Source organism: Nelusetta ayraudi, unplaced genomic scaffold, assembly GCF_046127955.1.
Source record: "Nelusetta ayraudi isolate G7.1 ecotype Tasmania unplaced genomic scaffold, CSIRO-AGI_Nayr_v1 ptg000058l, whole genome shotgun sequence".
In the NCBI taxonomy this organism is placed as follows: domain Eukaryota; kingdom Metazoa; phylum Chordata; class Actinopteri; order Tetraodontiformes; family Monacanthidae; genus Nelusetta; species Nelusetta ayraudi.
Window position 1 is genome coordinate 2193460 of NW_027466108.1, and position 18731 is coordinate 2212190.

Sequence of the window (18731 nt, forward strand, 5' to 3'; positions counted from 1 at the left end):
GCAATTTGTCCTACTGACTGTCAGACCACTGATACCACTTCAACCATTTGCTGTGGCTGCCTCCAGTCTGTGCCATGGCTGTAAAACGTGGCAGGTCTCAGTATGCGCCTGCGCTCGTCGGCAGTTTTCTAATAATGAAGACAACTGGTGTATAGCAGAACGTAAAACTCATGTTGGAGTGGTCTGAAGCCATTTATGGAGAGCGGGGGCTCGATGATGTCAGGATTGTGGTTGTGGGAAAAGTGACCATGTAGTGGTTGTGGGTTTCCAGGGGCAATGAAAACCACAACACTCCCTGGACTGAGTTATCAATGGGAGTTTATTGTGTTTCCATGTTTCCATGGTAACCATGGTACATAGGAAACTGTCTGCCCTGTCACCTCCACATGGATTTAAATACATAATTGCACTCGCTAAAGAATCAATAATGATCTGATGATGTTGGGAGATGTGGTTTTATGCTAACACTGATTGTTTCCAGAATAGCATTTTTTTCATATGAGGATACAGTCGTCTTTCGTAGCTTTCGTAGCCTGGAATTCTCTTTGTTATGAGGGACTAAACCTAAAATATAATAGGAGAATGGTAGCTTCATTTCTGTTGCATTTCCATGTAAACACAATGCAAATGCAGGCCACAAAAGGACTTCCAAACACAATGAAATGTAATGAAATATAATTCCTCTGTGTTGCAGTCTATGCCTTTTTAATGCTCTTCATCTTTTGACAGAGAAAATGTATGGAAAAAATGATCAGCTCAAAGCAAATTAACATGAATAATTAATGATTAGCATCTATTATTATTTTTTTTATTATTAAAATTCAGAACCTACTATTCATAAATGACCATTGTCTTTGTAATGTTTATCATCACTGGAGTTGTTGTAGCAAATGATTTGTTTTAATTTTGATCTAAATACTAAAATACTGTTCTTGATCTTAGACTGAAGAGATTACAGTCGATGAGCCAAAAGGAAAAAGCCATTATGTGCCATTCACACTCATCAGAGACAAAGGAACGTACGGAACCGTTACCGTGAACTTTGAGGTGAGGGTGACACCAGTTCCACAAACACCAACACGCGGAAATATGTCAGTTATTTGTCTGTCTTTTTCCCATTTTATTGAAGGTGCTTTAGCTACGAATGTGTGCATGTGAATCTAATTCGCAAATGTTGCAAAATTATTCCTAATCGAGGGAATTTAGAAGTAAGTTTGACTAATCTGCTGCGCAGGTCTCTGGAGGTCCAAACCCTGCCATCGAGGACCTCAGTCCACAGAGAGGGAGCATCAGCATTCCTTTGGGACAAGCCATAGCGCACTTTAACATATTTATCAAGGATGACCAGGCACAGAACAACTCACTCATTCTAAAATCAAAAAAATCAAATGGAATATTTTTACATATTTCAAGAATACGTTTTGTATGATCGCATGTGTTTCTTGGCCCCCAGATCCCAGAGGATGACGAGGTGTTTTCCGTCCGGCTAACAGACGTGGCAGGTGGAGCTCTCCTCAGGCCCAACGCCAGCAGCGTCCAGCTGAGGATCCGCCGCAACGACAGCCCGCTGCGGTTCACCCACCAAGCCCTGGCAGTGGCAGAGTCCGCTGGAGTCATCGCTCTCAACGTGACCCGCGGTCGGCTGGCTGAAGACGGGCCCATCGTCGGCTCTGTCGAAAATGAGGTTCACTCCCATAAATCTTCTTTTTTATCTCAACTTAATGACCTGTATTTTCTATATGTCCTTGAAGAACAAATGCACGGACTAATTACACAGGGACACAAAAAACGGCACGCACTACAACCCTGCGCCTTGGTCCTGCGCTGTCGTCTAGGTCTCCGTAGATTACATGGTGGTAAGCGGCGAAGGGCTCGGCGGCGCCACGGCAGCGGTGGACTTCCTGGACCTGCAGCCGGTCAGGACGCTCACGTTTCCCCCGTTCGTCCACGAGAGCAGCCTGCTGTTCATGGTCAACGACGACGACGTGCCGGAAATCGCCGAGTCCTTCCATGTGGTTCTGTTGGCCGAGACCGTCAGAGGAGACGCCGTGCTGGCGTCGCCAAACTCCGTGCTGGTGACCATCGAGCCCAACGACAAGCCTCACGGCGTGCTGTCCATCAGCAGCGGCGCAGTCACGCAGCCGGTCAGCATCAACGAGGACCTGACACAGAGGTGGATGTCTCATTATCACCGTGGCACCTGCATTAAAATCTGTGTTTTTGGGATTATTCCATAAAAGTAATCCAACTACTGATTACTGATTACTCCTTAAAAAGTAATCTAATTACTTCTTTCACTACTTTCTTTCATGAGTAATCAATTACTAATTACTTTAGTTAAAAGAAAGACCAAGTAACAGTGGCTCAGTGCTTTGGAATGAACTTTATCGAAGTGTAAATTCTGCAATTCCAAATATTGTCGTCTTGTTTTCTGCACTAAACGTACAACGAACCACAGTATTCTTTGACTTCGGTGAGATGAACTCAAAATAATGTTTGTATTTCCAGCTGTCAAACGCAATCGCTGTTTTTTCTTTTGCCGCCGCCATGCTTGTTTCGGTGCGTCGTCGCATATCAATGACGTTGCACGCACGGCTGCATCATCAATCTCCGACATTGTTGTTTTTGGTTGTTTTTCTAAATTTCAGACATTTTGTGGATAATAAGACATTTTTAGCTTGCAAAAGATTTTGGAAAAGTAATGGAATCGTTACTTGATAAAGAAATTATGATATAATTACCAGTTTTGCCACAGTAATCCCGTTACATTACTCCGTTATTCAAAAAGTAGTTTCATTACAGTCGTGGATTACTTAGTAATAGATTACTCGCTAACACTGATTAAGTTGTATAAATGATAGCTTTACTCAAAAAAATGATAATAAGATCGTAACAAACATTAGTAGTTGTTTTCAATCATTTACCCCCTCTCTCCCTTGTGATTCTTCTAGATTTGAAGGCATTGTCATTGTCAGAAATGGGGGCAGCTACGGTGCCGTGTCGGCCAACTGGTCCATCAGCAGAACGTCCAATGACAGCGCACCGGTGTTGGAGGATTTGCTGCCCGCCGAGGGGACCGTGAAATTCGCCGCCAGTCAGGTGACGGCTGTGATTCCCATCGACATCGTGGCAGATGACCTCCCCGAGGAAGCTGAGGCATTTCTGCTCAAGCTGCTGCCCGACACCGTCACTGGAAATGCCGAGCTCGATGAGCCCGTTGAGGTCGGTTTAGTTTCATCGGTTTGAACATAGATTTTGTTTAGTTAGAGCTGCACTGCGTTTCTGTTAGAAGCCTGGGACTGGAGAGCAGTGGTGGCAAAACTGCTCCCATTCTGGACCGAAGTCACAGTATGCATACTTGTGTTAGCATACTCTGGTAATAGTAAAAGTGCTGATTCAACTCCTTCACTCAAGTAAAAGTAAGTAAGTACATGTTCTGAATTGCACTTAATTAAAAAGTAATTTTTTTTGTGCCATTAGTGAAACATTTTCGACTTTTTTCTTGTATTTAGAACATACTGAACAGTGACTCCCAAAACCGATGTACTCTCTCATATTGAACTACGTAACAAATCAAATAGCTCCACTTCAGGCAACAACAACTACAATAGATAACAAATGAATTACTTTGAACAGAAATTGTATCTTTTATACACTTTTAAACGTTATAAGAATGTTTTTCCAACGTAAAAAGTAAAAAGTACCGATGTTTATGTACAAAATTAGGGAGTAAAAATTAAAAATCTTAAAAACAGAAAAGCTCAAGTAAAGCACAGATACTTGAAAAGTGTACTTGAGTGCAGTAACACAGTATTTGTACTTTGTTACTTCCTACCTCTGCCGGAGAGCAAGTGGAGTAATGTGGGACGCTGCGCAGGTCGGGAAACATGTTAACCAGATGTTGCTGGTGTGTTGTCTGCATGTGGGAGTGACCCACAGTGGGGCACAGTGGCAAAGTTGGCACATGCTGCAGAAGGAATCTCCTTAGCGCGTCGCTTTTCTCTGCGGGTGATCCCTTCATGTGGCTGACTCAAGCAAAGCAGAACCATTAGCCTCTCTGAGAGGTCTAGTTGTTTGCTGCGAGATTTAATGTCACTTAACCTTGTGTAATGGCGGTGGCCTACTTTGAGGCTGCAATATTAGTCTTGCAAATGGTGCTTTGGACACAAGCAAACAGACTCGACTCTCTAGACTCTAGAGACAACGACATACAATGATTCTTGAGATGAATGTGGTATATTTTTCAAGACACTTTCCACTGAGCTATGGATTTGTTGTGATCATGCCGAGCAATGCATATATGCAATTTCCACGAAAATGACAGCAACATTTGTTTTCGAAATGTGAACAAAAACGGTGCTACAGGCTTTTTGCTAAGCTAATTGAAAATGGTTTTCCCCTAAACTTGGGTTTGGGATTTACTTTCCTGCTTTCACTGCTACTTTCCTCCAGTGAAGAGCCCACATACAATCTTGGCAAGAGAAAAACAAGATATACAAGGCAAATTTTCTTAGGTAATTGATAGGTTAATCTGGCCCGCATCACAATTATCCCCGGTCACATGGCGACGTTCCCTCGCTATGGGAGGAAACTTTAGAAAGATCTTCAACAGGAAGCGGGTAAAGTGATGTTTACACCCCTGGCATGCCTTTTACAAATCGTCTCCATATAACCACTGAATTACTTCCTTCCTCGGAAGGAAAAAAAAAAAAAGTTCATGGGGTCAAACAATATATTTCTCTCATTTGTGAACGATTTCAGGAAATTTAAATCGAACATCCCTGAAGCGCAAGTGACAGTAAGTCAAACAGATCATCGCTGCTCTCCTGACACGTGAACATAAAGTTTCCCGCTTGGCAACAGGGACAACCACAGATGACCATCAAACACAGCATCCCGTGTACTGCAATTCCAGTTGATTGCCTCTCATTGAAAGAAAAAAAAAAAAAAAAAGGTTATTGGCGAGTGGTATTGATGAACCAGGGTAGGGCCTGCGGTTTCTCCGGAGCTCCCATGTTGAAATGAAAAGTGGGCGCAGCGGGAACTGCAAGAGTCCCTGGCAGAAGATACTTTCACGCTCAATGCAATGACATCTCTTCTGCCTGTGCATTTCCCTAATGGAGGCGACGCTAAGCCAAGTACGAACCGCATTTCAGTCACGAGGTGACAGTTAGCCCTCATACCAGTGACATGAAGACATGCAGTTCCTGTTCTTTTCTCCTCTTTGTTGGTTAACCTTTTTTTTGTTGTTTTGCTCGTCACCACTCCCCCCCCCCCGCCCCCCGCCCCCCCCCCAGATGGTCTTCTACATCCAGGACAGCGACGATGTCTACGGGCTCTTTCGATTCGACCCGGCAAAAGAACAAAGTGTTCAGAGCCAACCAGAGGGCCGTTTCCTGTCACTACACTTCCTGCGAGATGGCGGCACACTCGGGAACGTGTCCATGACCCTCACCGCCCTTTACATCCCTGCCGGCCCAGTGGACCCGTCTCTGGCCCGTGATGAGGTTCTGAACGTCAGCAGGTCTGTCCGTGTGGTGTTTGCCCGCGAGCGGACGTTGCACCTCGTTCTGCCAATCAGGAGCGACGCCTTCCTGCAGAATGGAGCTCATTTCTTAATCCAGGTAATTTTAATTGCGGTTATTACAATCTGATTAGCTCATTAGAACAGCAACAGCAGGTGCAATACTTAAGCAACAAACACATGCAACACTTTCAGTTTGACCAAAGAACAAAATGACGTGAAAAAAACTTGCTTCTGTTTAGTTGTACTGTTAATTAACACGTCTTCCGTTTTTTCACCTAGTTGAACAAACTGGAGCTGCTCGACATCAGCGCTCCGATCCCTTCAAACAGTCCGAGGTTCGGGGGACCGCTCAACCTGACGCTGTCCATCACCCCTGACATAGCCAATGGGGAAATCGGCTTCACAAGTAACGCCACTGTGGTTGTTTTGGAACCGGAGGACAGCAACACCAGCACAGTAAGATATGACCTCTGTTATCAGTCCCTCTACACACAAGCAACAAAAGTTCCATCGTCTCTGAGTTATGTCACACAACGTCCATCTGAGTCTGTCAGAACTCCCCACTAGAGCTTTTTTTTTTTCTCTCTGCAGCCACATTGGCAAGGAATTGCCCTTCTCGGTTGGCATAATTAAATACTTAACAATATGTTTCAGGAAAAAAGATTTTCTTGCGAGCGTCTGGACGCTGACGTGACTGGCACAGAGCCTTAATTAGTGTTATTCTAAAGACCACTTCTAACCCATTTTTTTTCTGTCCCGTTGGCCTCTCTTTAAAATGTTGCAGTTAACTCTGCAAAGTGTGAAATTAAACAAGGTTGTAAAAGAAAAAAACAGGCTTCCTATTTTTGTCTCTTTATAGCCACCGTGATCCCATACGTCAGAAAACGCTTCTTTTCATTTTCTCCTCTCTGTGTTAATTCACTGTGGTTTGGCTGTTGTTGAAGGTTAGCCTCCCGTTGCGGCGCGACGGGACAGACGGTCAGGCCGAGGTGTTCTGGAGTCTTCGGCCCGTCGGAACTAATCGCGGGGACGTGACCGGTGAGGACCTGGAGCCTTTCGGTGGCTCCGTGGTGTTCCTGTCCGGCCAGAGTGACGCCAGCATCAACTTCACCGTCATGGCTGACGACATCCCAGAAGTCAATGAGACCTTGTTGCTCATGCTGGACAGGTACGGATCATGGATGTATTATAAGAACTGGATACCGCACTGGCAATGTGGCAGCGCGCCAATTTTATTTTCAAGTGGCCACTCGGGGTACTGCAGCAAAAAAAATCTCAAGGGCCCAAAAAGCATTTTCCCCATAGACCGCAGTACAAAGATTAACGACTGACAGGACGATTGTGACCTGAAACGCAATTGATATCAAATTTTTCAGTTAAGGTCTTTTAGTTAAAGGTCAAAAAAAATGTTTAAATGTTAAAGGACAGAAAATCACCGGAAAAAAGTTTATTCCCAGTGTGACGTCCCGTGCTGCTGTGTCTCAGCTCGTTCTGATTGGCTGCGTCCTGACGTGTCCGTAAGTGACGTTCTCCAGAATCTTTCTGATTGGCCAAATAGATGACGTGACAGAGGCATGATGGGAAGTGACAATGCTGCACACGCTCAATGTCCCCATTAATGTGGAGGTCAAAAACTTTTTCTGCGTATGCGATAGGTGAGCAACTACATTGAAGTGAATGGGCCGCCATCTTGGATTCTGGGGGCCTGGTACTGATGTAGTCGACCAAGGCTTGAGCAGCTGACACTCATGTGTAACAACTGTCATACTCGGTCCATTCTCAGTGGATGCCTGTGTGTGTGTGGTAGTGTTTGGGGTGCTTCACTCACTCATCTGCTCATCTATGCTCTGATGAGAATGGCAGCTCTCCTCTCTCCCTCCCACTCCTCCCCTGCAGGGTGGAGACTGCACGCTTTATAGTTTACTTCGGGTAAGTGGCAAGTGGAATGAACCTGGGCCCTTTTGTGTGGCCGTGAATCAAGACTTTGTTTTTCGCAGAAGTGCCTACTTCAGACTTTTCAGGGTCTTTGCTTGACGTGGGGGAAGAGAGGGAACTTTTGCGGCTGAGGGATTCAAAGACGGTGTGAGAACGAAAAAAAAGGAAGTCAAACAAGGGTGTTGGGCGTAAATAGACAATCCTCTTTATGAGTTTTACTCTGACAGGGCCTCGATTGCGATCAGTGTTTGTATGCATGCAGCGCCCTGGCCGTGACTGTTTGTTTGTTGAGTGCTCCATTCTGCCACGTCTTTGTCTATGATTTAGCCGTTAACGCTGCGCTTTCTTGGCTCCGGCTTCCTCAACGCACACACACATACACACACACAGACACACACATACTCGGAACTCCTGTGGAGCAATAAAGAAGCAGGCACGGTGTTGATTGGCACCGTTATTAAAGTGGTCCAGCCAGCAGGACCTCAGCATATGGGGCCAATAATGACTTACCGGCACACAATACAAGGAATGCGTGCAAAGTTTACATGGGAGTTAATCTCCTTTCTTCGTGGCAGCAGAAGCTCCAAACACTGAAGAAAAGGAAGAAAGCAAAGGAGTGCACAGTGTTTACCTTCACAACTTCTTTTAACATGGGCTGCTTCTCAGAATTTCACAATATCTCAATAAATATCAATATCTCAAACGCTTTTCCTTTTAGTGTTGCTTACCGTCTTGTATTGCGGGTGTGTCCTAGGAGCAACACTGAGAATCAGATCTTAAAGGCCGGCTTCACTAGCAGAGAGGTCGTCATCATGGAGAACGATGACCCAGGTGGAGTCTTTGAGTTCTCCCCATCCTCCAGAGGACCCTGGCTCATCAACGTAAGTCCAAATTGGACCTCCCATCTTCAAAAAAAAAGAAAAGAGTCTGCATCGCTCTTCGCTTTTGTGATTAACAGGGGGAAAAAGTGGATGATCTTGACTTCTTTCTCTTTCGTCGCTGTTTTTTTTTCCAACCTGTTAAACTGAATGCAGGAGGGGGAAGCTGTGGAGCTGCATGTTGTCAGAGCCCAGGGAGAGCTGCTGAAACAGCTGGTGCGGTACACCGTCGTGCCTTCAGGAAACTCTGAGTTCTATGGTGCCACAGGTATCCTGGAGTTTAAACCAGGGGAGAGGGAGGTGCTGGTGGCGCTGGTGGCGAGGCCTGACGGGGAGCCCGAGGTATAAACTGTTAACCACATCACGTGTTTCAAAATAAAGTTCTCCCTTGTGGCTTTTTATTTTAATTTTTTTTTTTCAAGCTACAAGTCTTCTGATGTGCTCAATTAAAGAATATTACAAGCTGCCTTTGCTGAACGAAAACTATTTTACGCATTTGTGGCCATCTGTTTGTGTGTGCTTGGTTTGTGCGCGCAGCTGGACGAGACCTTCTCCGTGGTATTAAGCAGCCACAGCACCCCACCCAGTCGCCTTGGCGACCATAGAGAGGTCAACATCACGGTGCGGAGAAACGACGACCCCTTCGGAGTCGTGGAGTTCATCCAATCAGGACTGTCGGTGGCCATCAACGAGAGCAAAGGGGAGGAGACGCACCGGGGTACTTTGAAGCAGCGGCAGTCCCTGAGATAATGATGATACTTTAACATGTCAAGTGGTTCCTCTTTTGTCACGATAAGTGGCCCTAATTGCGACGGATGACAGAACATTAGTCTGCATGAGTTAAAAAAAAGAGTTAATGCATGAAGCAGAATTGCCTAAATAATGTTTTAGTGATACACAAAAACACATTTATTACGATGATATAGTGCTTTGGCTTACTTTTAGTAGATGCAAAAATATTTCTCCAACCTTGTTGTAATTGCCAGCATATGCTCATTAGAAAGAATCTTTTAGCGAATCAAAACAACAAAATAGTGTGTCCGGGAAAAAGTGCAGAAACATAGTAGTAGAAGTTGACAGAGTTATTAAATAGATATCTTTTTCTGCTACTATGGTCCTCTAGCTGTGTATCCTGTGGTGAGAAACAAGGGTCACTTTGGGGAAGTGTCGGTGTTCTGGGTTTTGGACCCTCCTCTTTCTGGGGATGTCAGCCCACTGCAGGGTAACGTCACCTTCAGGGAAGGAGAACGCCTGAAAAACATTACTCTCCTCTCTGTACCTGATGAGGTATGCATTTAACTGATTATTCGCCCAAGAGGACAATTTGTTTTGTTGCCACTTTTTAAATGTTGATTGATGTTTTCTAACAGATCCCAGAGGACGTTGAGGATTTCACTATTTCGGTGATAAATGCCACCGGTGGCGCAAGACTGGGAAACTTTCTCAATGCCAGTTTAAAGATCAATAAGAACGACGACCCCATTTACTTCCTAGGTGAGATTCTCCAAAATAAATGTAATACAATTTTCAATCACCACCCGTGATGCAAACATCCAACTCCAGATTTTCACTCTTTTCCAACTACCTTCCGCTCTTCAGAGCCCGTCGTTGTTCGAATTCAGGAAGGATCTGTTGCCAACTTCACCATCCGGAGGGCAGGACAGGCAGACTTTGTTGCCACGGTGATGTTCCGCGTGGAGTACGGCGGCGCATCTCCAGGTGACCTCGTCATGCTGACTAATGACACGTTGCTGGTGTTTGGCGAGGGGGAGTGGACGAAAAACATCTCCGTGGCTGTGGAAGATGACAACATCCCAGAAACCGATGAACCCTTTTACATCATTTTGCACAATGCTACTGGTGAGTGTAAGATTCCTTTGTGAGATGCACTTGATTTATTTTATTTTTTATTTTTTTTGGACAGCTGTTTTTGACAGAGCGATGGAATAACACCTTAACTGTAGGAGCAGATAAGGTATTCATTATCATCTGTGGTAACACGACAAGCTCTCTTAATCCTACCATTGTGTGTTGGGGATGGGAATGAAAGACCAGTGGGCCCCAACAGGACCTTAATTACCAGACTCCAGACTTTTCTAAGACACAAAGGCCAGCCTCTCCACTGGCCTCTTTCTGTCCACAGATTGACACAGAGGAGAACAGTGGAAGGGGTTAGTGGCTGGTATATGCTCGGGGATTGCCCTTTGTATCGCTTGTGTTAGAAGTCAACAAGCCTTGTGTTCCAAGTCAGTCAAACTCGCACCCAGGGCATTGACACTTCTTACCTTACCTTTTTAATAATGTGAAGGTTTGAATGCTCAGGGCTGGTAGTCTGGCAACTTGAAGTATAGGCCAATTGAAAGTGCTTAGCTATTTTATGATTTTTCTATCTATCTGTCTATCTATCTATCTATCGAGCTAGCTAGCAAGCTATATTGCTATCCAGTTATCTATCTATTTTAACACTTCACCCTTTATCTTCAGGTGATGCTGTCGTGTATGGAGCAGACACTGCCACTGTGGTGATTGAGGCCAATGATGAAGCCAATGGGATTTTCTCTTTGGAAGCCACAGAGAAGCCCGTGGAGGAGGGAAAGACCAATCGTTTTTAGTAAGGGATATGTCTTCATTGCGTCCTTTCATGTGTTCCGTCCGCATTTTGTTTAATGTCCACACTATTTGTGCTTAAGGTGCAATGTTTAGCTGATTTACGGACGTGCCTGCTCTTGCTCTCTCCGCCTCAGTGTTCTTCGTGCAAGAGGCCATTTTGGCAACGTGACAGTCTTTTGGCGGCTTTTTGCCAACGACTCTGTGACCCCACTGGAGGACGATGAGGAGTTCACCAACGTATCAGGTTCCATCACCTTCACTACCGGCGAGGAGACCAAGCCCATTGTCCTCCAAGCCGTCTCTGACAAGCTTCCAGAGTTCAATGAGTTCTTTGTCCTTAGGCTGGTTAATATCTCAGGTAAACGGTGAAATCTTTGTCAGATTTGAGATGTTGAGCAATAACTAGAAAAAAACTTCTTAACTAACTAATCACTGCTGTGATTTGTTTGATTACTGGCATTCCTCTTTTCGTTCCAGGTGGTTATCCAGGGGAGGGCGGACGACTGGCTGAGACATCTTTGAACGCCTCAGTTTTCATCCCTTTCAATGACGACCCTTTTGGTGTCTTTGCCATTGCTGACAGCAGCCTGGACCAAGAGTTGGCTGAAGATATACTGTCAGACGACGACATGGCCGACGTCGCTTCCCTCACCGTCCTGCGGCAGCAGGGCACTTTTGGTGAAGTGCGAGTTGCCTGGGAGATAGTGTCTGGCCACTTCCCTGAAGGACTTCCCCAGATGGACGACCTACTACTACTAGCTTCCTTCCCAGATGAGGTGGAGCTCCGGCCTCATGCCAGGCGACACCACTCAGCCACGGACACATGGTTTTTCTCAGGACTTCCAGGAGCTTATGGAATCATCTCCACTGAAGACGCGCCTACATGTGTTGGAAACTTTACCTTCTCCGCTTGGCTTGTGCCCACCACAGACACTGACGGCTTCATATTCTCCAAAGGATCCAGCAATGGGTCCTTGTATTATGGAGTGAAGGTTCACACCAACGAGTCCCATATCTCGCTCATGCTGTACTACACCGTGACTGGATCGAACAATCTGCAGGTGGCTCGCGCTGAGAAATTGCTGGAGAACCAGAGCTGGTTGCACGTCATCATCACGGTTGACGACGGCATAGTTGTGTTCTTTGTGGATGGCAGTCCTGTTCCTGGAGGAGTGAAGAGCATCAAAGGAGAGGGCATCGCTGATGGTAAGCTACTCTCATCATTCATGTACTGAGAAGATTGCAAATATAGATTGCGAGGCTCATCTTCCTCTTGTGTGTGTTGCTTTTAAAGCATAGATTGTCGCTGTAATTTTGTGGTGTTTTTTTTGTTTTGTTTTTCATAACTCAGCATCATAATTGTTTTCACATGAATTTCACAACCTCAAAATATAACCCAATGTCTCAGCACCTTGGTGACAACCATGAACGCTCATCTTTATAAAAAGAAAATGTCAATTGGGGTTTTCGGAGTCTGTGTAAATTTTAGCTGTAGGGTCTCGGCAGATGTTTCAAACACACATGCATGTAAATAAGGACAATGAGTATCCTTATTTACATGCATGCGCAAATGCTACTGTACAATCACACATTAGGACAGACACACACAAACTCCCACTCTCACTGGTCCATTGTTCGGGACCTCTGGTACTCGGCCATATGCTTGAGTGACCACCCAGTTGTTCAACAGTTAGATATTGTCACCACGAAATGCACTCAGGAAGCATCTTCCTCTCTTTCTATTGTGTCAAATTAATCGACACAATAGTCACAGCCCAGTTCTTCTCTGGTTGGCTTCAGTCAGCTGTATACATAATCATCCACCATGTCATATATCATTGTCTACAACTGGGTACTCTGTGCACAAAGGAATTTCTTTGTGGAGGGCTTTTGTGCTTGCTCACTGTGGCAGAATTCCTACGTTTGTCTCACTTGTGCCGAAAGAGGAAGCAACAGGCACAGTGGTGTAACCTTCAATGAGTAATAGGGGTACAGTGAACATGTGTCTGTTGTTGCCTTAGGGTCAACATGACAACCAACCAGTAGACATACACTTTATACTTACATAGATTTTGCATGTCGTTTATATTAAAATATATTGGATTGTGTCTGAAAACCAAATTATTAAAAAGACATTTGTAGTTCAGCTTTGTGCCTTTGTGTCTCCCGGATACTTGGGTGGCACCACACAAGCAAAACAATATGTTTTTTTTTGTTTTGTTTTGTTTTAGTCTCTCTCTCTTTCTTTCAAAAGAGAGTGTTTGACCACACAATGCTTCCATTAGCTGAGATTCTGTCCGTGAGTGAAACTCAAGAATTCTGTTATTCTACAGTTGATTTACATCAATCGCTTAAATTGAACATGATACACAAGAACTTGAAGTTGAACACAAGCACACAGTGTTTGTGTGTGATATTTAGGAAAAAGACCAACACCACATTAATCAATACATTTACATTTACATTTTAGTTGTTTTTTTTTTAAACACTGCCACTGTGAATGCTTGTTTAAGCAGTTAAAGTGATTACTTCCTTGCTTAAGATGCTTTTAAAAAAGACACACTCCTCTGCTTTCCATCACAGGCCCTGCGCAGGTGTTTGTCGGCTCAGACCCTGAGGGTGAGCGGCGGTACCGGGGTCTCCTGCAGGACGTCCGCCTCTACAAGACCAAGTTGAACCGCAGTCACATCCACGAGCTCCACACCCGGCCTCCTAAAAGCGACCTGCGCAGCATCTCCGGCTACCTGCGCTACCGGCAGGACGAGAGGCAGAAGTCCTTCGTGGTGGAGGTCAGAGACGATGACGAGGAGGAGGGAGAGGAGGTCTTCTACCTTCAGCTGGTGGCGGCCCGTGGCGGAGCGCGCCTCCCGTTCCCCAGACCCACGGCCGTGCTCCGGGTCATGAAGAGCGACAACGCCAACGGGCTTTTTGGATTCACCGGTGCCTGCATTCCTGATGTAAGTGTCCCGACTTCAAGTGAGAAGTTTTAAGCTGGGCCTTCCCAGCAAGGCAAAACCCACACGCTCACTGTTAAACATTAACTTTAAGCACGCAGCACCCCGGAACACGGACCAGCTGGTTCTCGGTCCTTGTCCTGCTGCATATTTTATCAATCTTCATGCCTGGCTGCAGGCGGAGCACGCGCTCCCTTTTCTCGGCCGGATTGGATGCGCTGGCCTTCGCCACGGCCCGTCTCAGGTAGAGCGACAGCTGGCGAGGCCGGAGCTCGGCACGCAAGTCAGGGCATTCCTGCAGAGGTGGATCAGGAGTTCCAGCACTGGAAAGGAGAGATCTAGTTGCTCCGTTCCGTCCGCACGACAGGTGGCAGGGCTGCGGATGACATTCCATCAGAAATAGAGGATCGTCTCCGATCGCTCGGGGGGGATAAAAAGGCGTAGTGGCATTTAAGGGCTATCAGGTGCCGCTCGCTTTAAATCACATAATACGTGTGCTGGAATTACAAATGGTCACCCGATGCGTTTTTCATTCGAGATCCTTCCCGGTAATTTAATTTAATTTAATGATTGTCTTCTTGACTCGGCTGTGTTTTTCCCCGTCAGACCGCTGAGGAGGGCTCCACCATCTCTTGCGTGGTCGAGCGGATGAGAGGATCCCTGGACCACGTTTACGTCGGCTACAGCGTTTCGCAGCTGGACAGTTTGGACGACGAGCTTTCCGTCCATCAAGATTTTGTCAATGCCACTGGGGAAGTGCACTTCTTGCCTGGACAGCGCTCAGAGGTGAGTGTTGTGTGTGTGCGTGGAAGTGACTCAGCATATGGACCCATAGTGTGATATTACATCGGGGGGGAGAAAAAAAATCCCTCCAACTAAATCGTGGCTCATACATTGCACAGTCACTCAGTGGATAAAAGCAGGTGTGATCCTCCTTAACTATCAGCATATTGTCTTCACACAAACTGCCAGTGCAGGGTTTTTTTTATACTCATGTCTTTAAGCGAGCAGCCCCACCTAGTGGCTGATTGTTTAGGGGGCAAGGTAACAGGTGTCAGCTGGTATTCAAATTTGCTCAGTAGTCTAATCGGGGAATCATCGCTCATCTAAATAGTGATGCATCTCTTGATTTGATATGATCTGATTGTTTTGTGGGGTTTTTTCTTTGCTATTAGGTACTGAACCTGTTGGTAGCAGACGATGACCTTCCAGAGCTCGCCGAGTCCTTCCAGGTCACACTGGCGTCAGCCAGGTCTGGTGATGGTAAACCAGGCTCCACCCCCACCAGCGGCGCCAGCATCGACCCCAACAACTCCGTTAACACTGTCACCGTCACGGCCAGTGACCACCCCTACGGTGATTACTGCTACTTGCTACTACTGTTACTGTTAGTACTTTTAGTATAGCAGTCAACCTGGAGATTTAATTGGATTATTTTCACTCACTCTACTTTCCCAACCCAGGCCTGCTGCAGTTTCAGCCCAAGCCTCCAGGAGAGGGTTTGATCTCTCCGGCGCTGCAGCCTGCCCACATCACCGTTAACGAGGAAGATGGAGAAGTCCATCTGATGGTGGCCAGGGCCCAAGGCCTTCTGGGAAGGGTCGCAGTGGGATATAGAACCACCCCGTTCACAGCGTCCAGCCCTGAGGACTACGAGGTGCATCTTCTTTCTTCACTGTTCTCACGACTCACTGTAAGACCCAGCGGATACAATCTGCCTCTGTACTTCATCTGCAGGACTCAGAGGGCATGTTGGACTTCCTTCCAGGAGAGAGGTTGAAGTTTATCACCGTAACGATTGTAGACAATCCTGTTCCTGAGCTGGAAAAGATTTTCCGAGTGGAGCTCTTCGGTACCGATGCAGCAGGTGAGGAATTTGGGTCTAAAATTTGGGATGGTGTTACATTATTGGGTCAGATCTTTCCACTGTTCCCGCCAGATTCTGCTTATCATTTTAGAATTTAGAACCACTTACCGGTGTTGCGGCTGAACTGACTGTCTTTGCGCAACTGTTCTGTGTGTGTTGTGTGTGCTGTGCTCCTGCGTTGCTTCCTGCCAATCCACCCTCCCACCACTCCTGCCCTTTGTTCCGCACCACTCTGGTTTGCCCCCCTGACCTGATTCGACCCCTGTGTGTGATCCATTAGTGGATCAGTTTCTGCATAGTGAGGGGAGTGGTAGTGGGGAGAATGATTCTGACTTCCTCCTCCCGTCCTTCCACCGTCAGGGTAAGTATCACCTTCTTTCCCCACCCAACCCAAACTCAATCTACTGTCAACATTTCTTTTCACCTTGCACACCCATACAGTGGTAGAAAAAAGTTTTTGGACACCTAATGCATTTGTGATGAACTGTCTGTCTGGCACAAAGAAGAAGAAAAAAGTCTTGTGTCCTCAAGAGCAGTTTATTTTAGAGCACTCACCAACATTTGCCTTCATGCCGCACGGTTCTTACAGCAGGCTGACGTCACTTTCAACACATCCAGAATACAAGAACTGCAAGAATTTGGTTGTCTTATTTTGTCTTGGTAACGACAAACAGCAAAATAATTTTCATTTGCTCATGAGCCTGCGATGCAGCCAAACCCTTTAAACACAAATAATTATGACAGTAATTGGGATTGAGTCCAATATTAAGGGTATCCCAAAACTTTTTTCAATGATCGCACATTAAATCCTCCGCAGGAATTTATGTATCTCAGTCAAGTGAACAGAATCAAACATGGTGTTGCTTTAAAGCACTGTCTTAGTCTTAAAATCACAGATTTGAGTGACTGCTAGTTAATAGCGACAGTTAATAGTGTTTTATCTAGTTAAAAAAAAAAGTTGGTATTCTTAAACCTATTCAGCTAGCTGGAAAAAAAAAAGACATTTACTTGATGAATTTGTTTTTGTGAATAGGACTCTTGGCTCAGAGGTCATACGTGCCTATGTGTCTGTACGCATAAATGTATATACACACACACATACACACACATACACACACTTGTGTGTGTATGTGTATGTGTGTGCTTAGGTGTGGCATTTACATTGGACTGAGGCCCTGTGGAAACTATTTAAAGAGGCAGACGTGGGAAAAGCAAATAGTGCAGTATTTCACAGGCGCCGGTGCTTAGTGGATGACATGAAGGAGACTGCTACCCCTCATAAAACAAAGCCCCAACACCGAACACTGCTCTGTAGACCACAATTAGTCTCATTATCAATTTTTAGGAGTGTGCATTTGCAGTCATAGTCAACTGTCACATTTTCGATTTCTCTGTTCTATTTTTTGTGTTTTTTTTTCTCTGGTGTATTTTAACTCATCATATACAGCATACACATACATATATATTAACACTGGGTCATCTGTGACATCTTTCGTGCAGCCAGCTTGGGAGTTGCATCTCGCATCACAGTGACCATCGCCGCTTCTGACGATGCTCATGGAGTTTTCCAGTTCAGCGCCGACTCCGTCTCTGTTAGTGGGACAGAACCTGAGGATGGACGCAGCTCTGTGGCCCTGCAGGTCTGTACATGGTGCCGTGAGCTTTTGAAAATGCACGCTTGTGTGCGTGGAAAAGCACGGCGAACTAAGATCGGTTAAAATTACATATCTTACAAGTCATGTTATTAATCACTTGCTAATTAAGGCGTTATTGCTGTCAACAACGCTTGGAATAATAAGAGTAGTCGTTATTATTTTGTCTCCCAGGTGGATCGCTCCTATGGTGACCTCTCCGTCGTGACAGTGTACTGGGAGGTGGACCCCAGCTCTGAGGGGGAGCTCCTCACGACCTTTGGAAACATCACTTTCGGTGTCGGTCAGATATCGGAGAACATCACCGTCAGCGTGGCCCAGGACCAAATCCCAGAGTTGGACAAGAATTTCACCGTGTCCCTGGTCAATGTCTCTCACGGTCGCCTGGGTGACCAGACCTCGGCCACACTGACGCTTCTTGCCAGCGATGATCCATATGGCGTTTTCATATTCTCTAACAAAACAAGGTCTGTCCGACTTCCTGAAGCCGACTCGACCGTCTCCCTCACAATTCTCCGGCAGAAAGGTCTGATGGGTCGGGTGAGTTCTCTGCACAGTTTGAGAAACATTGTTTGGTTTATTTTCACCGTTGTTACTTATGCAGGCTTTCCCTTCAAGTCCTAGTTATTGTAAAATACATTTATTAAAGGATAGTATGGCTCACTGAAGCCATTCACAGTTCTTTTTCCAACGGCCTCATGTGATTTATGCGCTAATCCAGATCCTCACCTTTCTCTTTTCATTTGTTCAGGTCCAAGTCACATATAGGACACTGAGCGAGGCGCAGGCACAACCCTACAGGACCCCTGGGGTGGGCCGGGCCAGCGAAGGCCGGGATTTTGTTCCACTCATGGATTCTGTTGTGTTTCTGGCCAATCAGAGTGAAGCGAACATCACCCTTAGAGTGCTAGATGATGAGGATCCAGAGAGGGATGAGTCAGTGTTTGTGACGCTGGTTGGCGTTCAGCTCATTGAAGGAGAGCAGGCCAGACCCAGTAAGACACCTAGACGCTGCACTGGACCATAAACTCTTCCTCACTTAGCGGATAAACCAACTTCCATTCGCTTCTTTCAGTTTCCAGCTCCCCCTCTCTGGGCTCTAGGACGGACACTGTCGCCCAGGTGATCGTGGAGGCCAGCGATGACGCTTTCGGAGTCCTCCAGCTGTCGGCGTCCGCTGTCAGCGTCGCTGAGCACTACGTCGGGCCCATCATTAACGTCACGCGCGTCGGTGGGATTTTCGCCGACGTTTCCGTCAAGTTCAGAGCAGTGCCCCTGACCGCCAGAGTCAGTAAGTGTCGGTCGCGT

The 18731-nt window shown here is 46.0% G+C and overlaps 1 protein-coding gene and 1 long non-coding RNA gene across 3 annotated transcripts in view; one reads left to right on the forward strand and one right to left on the reverse strand.

Moving 5' to 3' along the window:
- The window catches only part of LOC142896955 (uncharacterized), a 525186-nt gene that overhangs the window by 381558 nt on the left and 124897 nt on the right, over window positions 1–18731 (reverse strand). The gene's annotated exons all lie outside the window — the stretch shown is intronic.
- Window positions 1–18731, forward strand: part of adgrv1 (adhesion G protein-coupled receptor V1) — a 104425-nt gene that overhangs the window by 15198 nt on the left and 70496 nt on the right. For both annotated transcript variants that reach the window (XM_076038990.1, XM_076038989.1), the window contains exons 5-31: window positions 943–1047; window positions 1235–1348; window positions 1454–1684; window positions 1836–2173; window positions 2952–3222; window positions 5298–5624; window positions 5807–5983; window positions 6472–6695; window positions 8217–8343; window positions 8497–8682; window positions 8878–9058; window positions 9464–9627; window positions 9711–9834; window positions 9940–10200; window positions 10825–10951; window positions 11085–11308; window positions 11428–12156; window positions 13534–13907; window positions 14511–14690; window positions 15080–15260; window positions 15368–15561; window positions 15642–15771; window positions 16052–16132; window positions 17272–17411; window positions 17598–17963; window positions 18175–18418; window positions 18499–18714. In XM_076038990.1, coding sequence (XP_075895105.1) covers window positions 943–1047; window positions 1235–1348; window positions 1454–1684; window positions 1836–2173; window positions 2952–3222; window positions 5298–5624; window positions 5807–5983; window positions 6472–6695; window positions 8217–8343; window positions 8497–8682; window positions 8878–9058; window positions 9464–9627; window positions 9711–9834; window positions 9940–10200; window positions 10825–10951; window positions 11085–11308; window positions 11428–12156; window positions 13534–13907; window positions 14511–14690; window positions 15080–15260; window positions 15368–15561; window positions 15642–15771; window positions 16052–16132; window positions 17272–17411; window positions 17598–17963; window positions 18175–18418; window positions 18499–18714 — 6016 coding nt within the window. The remainder of the gene's footprint in view (window positions 1–942; window positions 1048–1234; window positions 1349–1453; window positions 1685–1835; window positions 2174–2951; window positions 3223–5297; window positions 5625–5806; window positions 5984–6471; window positions 6696–8216; window positions 8344–8496; window positions 8683–8877; window positions 9059–9463; window positions 9628–9710; window positions 9835–9939; window positions 10201–10824; window positions 10952–11084; window positions 11309–11427; window positions 12157–13533; window positions 13908–14510; window positions 14691–15079; window positions 15261–15367; window positions 15562–15641; window positions 15772–16051; window positions 16133–17271; window positions 17412–17597; window positions 17964–18174; window positions 18419–18498; window positions 18715–18731) is intronic.